Source organism: Gracilinanus agilis, chromosome 1 (assembly GCF_016433145.1).
Source record: "Gracilinanus agilis isolate LMUSP501 chromosome 1, AgileGrace, whole genome shotgun sequence".
Taxonomy (NCBI): domain Eukaryota; kingdom Metazoa; phylum Chordata; class Mammalia; order Didelphimorphia; family Didelphidae; genus Gracilinanus; species Gracilinanus agilis.
In genome coordinates this window covers 696,064,610-696,074,327 of record NC_058130.1, presented here as the reverse complement: position 1 = coordinate 696,074,327, position 9,718 = coordinate 696,064,610, and the positions used below count along the sequence as shown (strand labels likewise).

General features: G+C 39.1%; 1 protein-coding gene across 1 annotated transcript in view; it reads right to left on the bottom strand.

Annotated features, from left to right (window-relative positions):
• The window catches only part of DENND3 (DENN domain containing 3), a 128,279-nt gene that overhangs the window by 7,454 nt on the left and 111,107 nt on the right, over positions 1-9,718 (bottom strand). The window contains exons 19-20 of the mRNA XM_044669300.1: positions 6,320-6,480; positions 3,725-3,858 (exon numbers count right to left, since the gene is read on the bottom strand). Of these exons, the coding sequence (XP_044525235.1) occupies positions 3,725-3,858; positions 6,320-6,480 (295 nt within the window). The remainder of the gene's footprint in view (positions 1-3,724; positions 3,859-6,319; positions 6,481-9,718) is intronic.

The window sequence follows — 9,718 nt, the reverse complement described above, 5'->3', positions numbered from 1 at the left end:
TATCTATATCTATCTATATCTATATATTATATATATTATATATCTATATCTATCTATATCTATATATTATATATATTATATATCTATATCTATATCTATATCTATATATAAAAGAACCTGACCTTTGGATATAACTATTAAAACAAAAGACCCCAAAAAAAGCCTGAATGGGGGAGACTGGGGAGGACTGAATAGTATAAGGAACAGCATGGCAGAAAAGCAGAAGGGGAAACACAAGACATGATCTAGGAGTTCAGGAAAACTTAGTTTGATGAGACCACGGAGGACATGAAGGAAGGGGACATGAGCTATGGGAAGCCTTGAATGACAAGCAATGGAGTTTGAATTTTACAAGTCAACCAATAAAGAACCATTAAAGGTATTTAAGCTAACATATGCAACCCTAGACAAGTCATTTAATCTGTTTGCTTAAGTTTTCTCAACTGTAAAATGGGATACTAATAGCCCCTAGAGTAGGGGTATTGTGAGAATCAGAAATAATGACAACAACAATAATGCTGATAGCTAATATTTATATAGCTCTTACTATGTGCAGGCATCATGCTAATATATTTATTTTTTATAATCATTGTCTCATTTTATCCTTAAAACAACCCTGAGAAATAAGTGCTATTAGTATCCCCATTCACAGATGAGGAAATTGAGGCAAACAGAGGTTAAGTGACTTGCCCAGGGTCACACGGCCAATAAAACGTCAGAGGCCAGATTTGAGCTCCAGTTTTCCTGACTCCACCATGGGATAAAACAAGATATTATTTGTAAAAGTACTTAGTACAGTGCCTGGCACATAGTAGGTACTACATGAACACCTGCTTCCTCCTCCTCTTCCAAATACATGATATGGCCAGATATTTGCATAAGATTTTCCAGTAAGTTCCTAGAGGGTAAAGACTAATTTTTTTACCTTTGTGTTTCCAGCAGCTAATATAGTACCTGGCACATAGTAGGTGCTTATTATTAAATTAAAATAAATGTTTATTATTTACTTTATTAAATAAATAGATGATTAGTTTGGTAGCATAAGGAAGGAAAGATAAGAAGGGAATGTTTTTCCTCCTCACCTCCACCTCCTGGCTTCCTTCAGGATTTGGCTCAAATTCTAAATTTTCCATTCTAAAATGTATAACCGCGGGCAAATTACTGAGCCTCAGCTTCCTTCTCCATAAAATGGGATTATTCACACCCATATTAGTGACCTCAGGAGGCTGTTGTAAGGATTGGATTAGATGAGACAAAATGAGCTTTGCAACCCTTAAAGCACTAGTGGGTGTTATTGTCAAAGAAACCATTAGACCAGAACTCTACTGAAAATTCTCTGCTTCTTGGGTAGAGACACAAAACCACCTAAAACCTGTAAGTCTCAAATTCTAAAAGAAAATCTTTCCTGGCCCTCCCCCAGCCCCATCCCTCTAAGATCACCTTCCACATATTCCTGGACATATCTCCTATGCGCCATATTTTGCTCCTTGAAGACAAGGGACCGTGTTTTTCCTTTTTTTTTTTTTTTTTTTGGATCCCCAGGACTTAGCACCAGATCCAGCATGAAGTCAATGCCCCAAAATGTGTGTTGACCGACTGACCAATATTAGGGTGAGAAGAACCACTAAGGAGCTCTTGGAGTAATCCAATGGGTGACGAGGGCATAGCCTGGCAGGAGTGGAAACAGCGAGAAAGGAGCCAGTGTGAGGACGCCACGGAGAGCCTGACAGCCTCCTCCAACTGAAGATGTTTAAAGCAGCAAATTCAGTGAAGATTGATGACTGTCTTTGGGGAACGGTCTAAGTAGATTCTTACAACCCTGCATGATGTTTCCTGAGCAACGCTGCTTTATAACGATGTTCTTAATGTGTTACAACAGCCTGATGTTGTGAAAGCCTGCAGTCCCCTTTAGAATGATCCCCATTTATAATGGTGTTCCCCTGGAAGCGACTGTCGTCTGTAATGTCATTTTGAGTGATGTCACGGGTTCACACAACCAATTAATTATGTTAGGGAGGCTCTGCTTGGCTACTTTTTCCCTGTGATTTTATGTTATGAACCTCAATTCAACCTTTAATGACAACTATTGGGTTAAAATAACTAATTCAAGGCGTTGAGAAATGAGCAAAAGCTAAATTTGATTAGGTTTAGAGAAAATGTGAGACAGAACAAAGGTTGAATTGGGAGTCAGAAGAGACCTGAGTTTGAATCTGATTTCTGATGTCTACCAGCTGCTTAACCATGGGCAAGCTCCATAAAATGGGATTATTCACACCCATATTAGTGATCCAGGCTGTTGTAAGGATTAGATGAGACAAAATGAGCTTTGTAAACCTTAAACCACAATTGAGTGTTATTGTTAAAGAAACTGTTAGACCAGAGCTCTATTGCAACTCCTCTGCTTCCTAATTACAGATACACAAAACCACCTAAAACCTGTTAGTCTCACCAAAAGCAACATCCTGGCAAAAGAATTTAAACACCATTCGATATGAGGATTAGTGAAAACAAATGGAGATTTTTAACTTGGAAAAACTACTAGGGGGAGATGGGAAGGAGGGAGACAGGGGCTGAGGAGGAGAAGGGGGAGAGAGAATCAGAGAGAGACAGAAAGGGAGGGAGAGAGGGAGAGGGAGGAAGAGGAGAGAACCAGAGAAAGAGAGATGGAAAGATAGATAGGGGTAGAAAAGGGGAGAGAGGGGAGCCAGGAGGAGTCAGGAGGAGGGAGGGGGAGGAGGGAGAGAGAGACAAAGAGAGAGAGGGAAGGAGAGAGAGAGAGGCAGAGAGAAAGAGGAAGGGAGGGAGGGAGATAGAGAGAGGGAGGTATAGAGGGGGACAGAGAAAGAGAGGGAGACAGAGAGAGAGGGAAAGAGAGAGAGAAAGAGAGGGAGGGAGAGAGGCAGGGGGGGCCCACAGAAAGAGAGAGGGAGGGAGGGAAACAGGAAGAGAGAGGGAGGAAGACAGAAAGAGGGAAGAATGGAGGGAGAGAGGAAGGGGGAGAGAGAGAGGGAGGGAGGGAGGAAGACAGAGAAAGGGAGGTAAAGAGGTGGACAGAGAAAGAGAGAGAGACAGACAGAGAGGAGAGGAAGGGAAAGAGGTGAGAGGGAGTGAAGGAGGGGGAAGAGGAGAGAGGCAGAGAAAGAGAGATAGGGGTAGAAAAGAGGAGAGAGGGGAGCCAGGAGAAGGCAGGGGAGGGAGGAATGAAAGGAGCAGGGAGGGAGGAGAGAGAAGGGGAGGGGAGACAGAGAGAGAGAATAACTAGTTTTATGAAAACAAAACCAGAAAAGAATCCAAGTGCTAAGATATATAACATATAATTAGTTATTTTCATTTTGACTCCTCCCTCAGAATATAAGCTCCTTGAGGGCAGGGGCTGTCCTGACTTTTATTTAAATCAGTGATTCCCAAAGTGGGCACTACCACCCCCTGGTGAGTGCTACAGCGATCCAGGGAGTGGTGATGGCCACAGGTGCATTTATCTGGAAGATCCCCAAAAGTGATCTAGTCTATAATTGCTATTAAAACTAAAAAAAAAATTAATTTCCAGGGGGCTAAGTAATATTTTTTCTGGAAAGGGGGTGGTAGGCCAAAAACGTTTGGCAACCACTGATTTAAATAAATGCTTGACATTTTGCGGACTGAAGCGTGAAAATGAACTTAAATAAAAACACAAAGCTAAGTGAGTTCCAAAAGCACATTTTGGTATGTACATCCCCGGACTTACAGCACCAAAGGCGGCCGTTGTGAAGTTTAATAGAAGTCAGAGTCTGACAGGGCAGGTGAAATCTCCTGTTCACTTTCAGGGTACCGGCATTCCAAGCAATGATGACTCCATCCAGACTGCATGAATAAACTTCGCTGCTGCTGTTCAAGAATACAAATTTGAGGACTTATTTTTATATATACTTTAATTTAAATGAGAATATAAATGATCCCTGGATAAAACTGTATAGAAGCCACAGGAAGAGTAAACAAGTTACATGGAGAACTAGGGATAAATTATTGATCCTGAGGAACAAGGAGAACAATTTGATAAGACCAAAAGCTTACTCAAATCCAATAAAGTCAGGACCTGGATGTTGGTTTGTTAGGATGACAGCTGCTTCCTGTCCTGGGCTACCACCTTGCCTCTGATGTTTACTCCCTGGATGTGCCTGTGTAGAAGTCACTTGGCCCCAGTTTCCACCTCTATAAAATAAGGGGGCTGGACTAGATCACCTTCCAGCTTCTAACCTATGTATGGCCCTCTGAGTCTGGGACTTACAGGCAATATTCTATCCTATTATAAGGACTTACACTAAACTCTTATGGGAAGGATGTTGGTGATAATAATTCCCCCTTCTAAAGCACTTTTTGGTTTACAAAGAGCCCCCCTCCCAACAGCCCTTTGAGTCAGAGGGTCTAAACATTATTATTAATACCCATTTTGAAGATGAGCAAACAGGCCAGTTATACTATTAAAGAGGTCCCGGGGGGTAAGGCAGAGAGCACTGGCCACAGAACCAGGAAGGCTTATGTTCAAATCCTGCCTCTAACACATGCTAGCTCTGCTCCTGGGAGCCAGAAAGACTTGAATTCAGGCCCCATCACTGACCCATAGTGGTGGTGTGACCCTGAGTAAGTCACCTCTCTGTCTACTGCTCTTGGCAAATCTGCAAGATTAGAAATAGTTGACTCTGTAGCACTTTGTAGACTGAAAAGTGCTTCCAAAGAGAAATTTGTTTTTATTCTTATCACCACAACATCCCCATAAGAGTTAACTTCCTTGAGGTCAGGGAGTTTCCTCTGTCAATGAAAACAAATCCTAGGCTAGTGCCTCCCCCTCTCTCTGTCTATATCCCTAAAAAGGGGATGGCAAGAGCTTTGGGGTAGTTAGGACATCAGATAGTGGGGGGTCGTTTCTTCCACTAAAACAGGAATTCTCAACATTTTTTGTATCACAGACCCCTCCAGCATCTGCTAAAGCATCTGAGTCCCTGTTTTTAAATCCACAAAACAAAATACATCGAATTACAAAGGATTATATTGAAATAGTTATCAAAAATTTTTAAAAAAGAATAGCTTTAGGGGCAGCTGGGTAGCTCAGTGAATTGAGAGTCAGGCCTAGAGACGGGAGGTCCTAGGTTCAAATATGGCTTCAGACACTTCCCAGCTGTGTGACCCTGGTCAAGTCACTTGACCCCCATTGCCTAGCCCTTACCACTCTTCTAACTTGAAGCCAATACACAGTATTGACTCCAAGATGGAAGGTAAGGGTTTAAGAAAAAAAAAAAAAGAATAGCTTTAGAAAGAATCCCTGTCCAATACAAACAAAACCTCCAATAACTAAAAAGCTAAAATATAATTTATGATGTTAAAGTTTAATTTTTAATATGAACAATAGCCAGAGACCCACAAAAGAGCCCTGCCGGATAGGTTCTAATGAAGACAATGCCTTCTCTTTTCCTCCTTTGTTTTTAATTTTCATGTTAACTTCTAGTTGGTGAACTGATGTGAACAAAGTTTTCATTATTCTAGACAGGACTGCATCATGGTGGGAATGAGGTTAAGTGTGATCTGTGTCCTCTTAAATTCTTTGCCACCATGACATGGTCCTATCTTCACAAGATGGCACTGAATGGTAAGTAAGGCACCGGGTCTTAATTCTGGTTCTGTTTTTTGTTTTGTTTTGTTTTGTTTTGTTTTTTAAACCTTTACCTTCTGTCTCAGTGTCAGTTCTAAGATGGAAGAGTGGCAAAGGCTAGGTAATTGGGATTAAGTGACTAGCCCAGAGTCATACAGCCAGAAAGTGTCTGAGGTCAAATTTGAACCTAGTTCCTCCTGACTCCAGGCCTGGTGCTTTGCTTCTGATTTTTACAAGTCTCTTCATCTTTCCCAGCATCTTCACTGTTTGGGGATTGGGCTTGGACTAGATCAGAGTTGTCAAACTTGTGGCACTCATGTATCAGATTAAAATGTAATTGGGAAACTGTTTAACACAATAGACTAAAATGTAATACAACATAGATAATGATAATTTGTGGTTTCCTAAGTCAATCTGCTGCCCACAGGGATCCATTTCTCTTTGGGTGTGATAACCACTGAATTAGATGATCTAAGGTTCTAATTAGAATTTAACATTTTCAAATTTGTTGGCAAAGAGGGGAAAAGTCATTAAAAATGGCTGCCTATTTTTATAGTCATAAAGACAATCTAGATTATGACCTCTTTTCAGAAATAGATTTTATAACATTTTTTCTTTTCTTTCTTTTTTTTTTTAGTATTTTGATCCTTACCAAAATATACACCAATTATTTCATTCTCTTCTGCCTTAATTTACCTAGATTCCTTGTTTCCATCTTCTACAATTAAATCCATGATGCTAGAGCGATGATCAGTGAGTTGCTTGTTACAGGACATACTATGAATGTTAATAATGTAAATAATGGAGTCCTGAGAGCCAATCCAAACTTGATTCTGTTCCGCCATCAGCATACAATTCTGCAAGAGGCAAAGAGGTTTGGAATTTCCTTAACAAATGAACAAAACTGAAAATTCTGTCTGATGACAGAGATTTAGAATTTTTGACTGATTTCATAGCTTTAAAACAATGTTAAAAAGTAATTATTTTTAACTTGTATTAAATGGAATTAAAACTGAGTCAACTTATGGAAATCAATAAAATATTACTTTTCACTAAGTCATTTACATACAGTTTAATCTATTTGAAGGACTACAGATGAACACTGAACAGGTTGTCTTTTCATAACTGGAATTCACTCCCTTCAATCACTTCTGCCTGCCAGAATCTGATTTTTCTGGGCAGGGGGAGAACTGAGAAAATTCCATTCTCTCCTTTCTTTGCTGAAGGGGGAACCTCTGAGGTGGAATACTGTATAAGTGAGGAAGCACCCTGAATATGGCAAAAAGGTCTTGAGAATATGGCAAATGGAGGTCAATTCAAGGAAATGAAGATGTTTAGCTAATAGAAGAGAAGATTTAAATCAGGCGTTCTTAATCTGAGATCTAAAGATGGCTTACAGGAAGGTCCCTTGGATGAACCAATGGCCAAGTTTAATCTTTGGGTATGCTGGTACACTAACTGATGTTCTATGCTTGGGACCAAAAGGATGGTGGGAATTTGACTCATTAAATTACCAAAGATGATTCTTCTAATTGGGAAATAAGCAATTATTCTTAGCATTCAAGACATCAAAATGCAGCCAAAGAAAAGAAGACAGCCTAATAGTATAGAAGAATGATGCTGTCTACTCATGAGGTGATTACTCTGTTTGTGAGTTTGGTTGGAAGTAATCTGAGATTTAATTCCCAAGACATGTAAAAGTAATTAAAATTTTTATTTTAAATTGCTGGACAGAAAAGATATGAGCAAAGTATTATATATATAAACACACACATAAATACATATTCTCATTTGATCTTCCCAAAATTCCTATGATATGGGTACTATTATTATCCCCATTTTACAGATAAGGAAACTAAGTCTGAAAGAGGCTGAGTGACATGATCAGGGTCACACAGTGAGGAGGTAATGTAAAATGGAATTCTTTGTTCTCTTTGAGTTTATACTTGTGAAAGGGAATCCTTTATTCTCTTTGCCTAGTTGGAGCTAACACTTTGATTAACTTAAGTACCCCTAGTTCCTACCTCACTAGATTGTGAGGACAGGATTAACTCTCCTTTGTCTACCTTTTGATTGAATCAACAAAAAGCTTAACTAAGTGAAGGATTTTGAAAACCATTTAGAGAATTCACACCCTCAGAAACTCAATCAGCCAAAAATCTGTGAACCCTTTTGATCGGTATTCACCCCCCCCCCAGAAGGTGAGAGCTGGTTCCCACAAACATCTCCCCCTGGGCAGTGCTAGACAATTTGGAAACTGTGATTGGCCCCTGTGAAAAGGGGAAGGGTCAAGAAGCCACTATAAAAGGCCCTGAATTTCTGGGGCTAAGAAAAAGCTGACTCCAAGAAAGAAGTTGGCTTCAAGAAGGTCAGCTCAAGGAAGAAAGTCGGCCTCAAGAATCACTTTCAGCTCTAGTCATCTTGACCTGCCTCTTGGAGGGAACTTAGGTGAGTGGATAGCTGGCTTCCCCTTCCTCTCTTCTGGAGAGAGTTTAATTCCTGTTAAAGGTCAACAAGTCCTGGCTGAGTAGAGCACTGGAGCAATATTTAGTTAGATGGGCTAATGTCTTCTCTACCCTTTTGTAATTCTCTGCTTTCCCTCTTTCCACCTCTTTTGTAAGTAAAAGCTATTAAAGTTATTTTGACTTTGAGCAATAATACTGAATTGGCGACCACCACTATTAATTATAATCTTCATATATTTTAGCCAAACCTTTAAAACTTAATCCTTACAGTAACAAAGGCAGGATTTGAACTCAGGTTTTCTTGACTCTTAAGTTTAGCACATTGTTCCACTTGCTTTCCTAGCCTTAGATTTTGTACCATTTAACCCATCATAATATTCATCAGTAAGTATACTTGTTAAGAGTAGGAGAAATGCTGGAGCTGGAATTAGGAGTCCTAAGGCTGAATCTTAGCTCCCACACTTACTGAATGTGTGGGAAAATGGCTTTATTTCATCACTCCAAGCTTTGGTTTCTTCACCTATAGAATGGGGTAATAATATTTTTACCATCTGCCTCACAAAGTTTTTGAGAAAAAGTACTTTGTTACAATTATAAAATATAATATGACATCATATTATACTTTATAATATTGTATAATATTTAATACACAAAATACTAAGTTATTAATATTACTTGCTATTTATTAATATATCACTATAATATTATGTAATAATATATTATATACTCAAAATTAATATATTGCAATATATAAATAAATTAATGTTAATCTGTTATATAAAAGTAATATGATATTAATATATAATAATATAATATAATATAATATATAACATTATATATAATATGATAATATATAATATTATATAATAATAATAGTGATGGTAAACCTTTTAGTGGGGTAGGTGATGTTCTTGGGCATGTGTGAAGAGTGGGAGGGGAGCCACCCTGCCCTGCATCCCTCTGGCTTCTAGTAATGAATGCTGGTGAACACTGTGCTGGGGTGATGGCAGGTGTGCCCACAGAGTGCCCCCTCTGGGACGCATACCATAGGTTTGCCACCACAGAGCTAGTACAATGAAGCCAACTTCCTATGGATCAGTGTTTTTCAGAGTTGTTTGATAACTTGGTAATTTAAATGAGTTACAGGACATCATAGAATATTATATGATACCTAATCTTTGGGGATAAAATAGATCTGGTTTTCTCCAAACTAGGGTGAGTCTGTATTGGGACCTTAGGCTAAAATTTCCAGAATTTAAGAGAATTTAATTTAACACGGACAGGCTGGAAAGTTTGTGTGAAAAGAGAACAGAACATGGGAAAGATACTTACCAACTTAGCAGTTCCGACTTTAAAGGACTGCTGATGAATTGTCCAGGACGATGCATCAAATACAATCACTTTGCCTTCACTTAAGGCACACCACAGTTTGGGATGGGCATCTTCAATCTTTTCTGCTGGATCAAGGTGTCCTAAAAAAAGAAAATCAACCCAGAAACTTCAAGAGGAAACTAGCGCTATAGCACACAAAACCAAAAATGCCAAATGACCTTTTGTAAGTAAGTTTCTTAAGAGGCAGGAATCCATCAATGCCTCAAATAATTCTTTTTTTAATTAAAAAAGATCAATA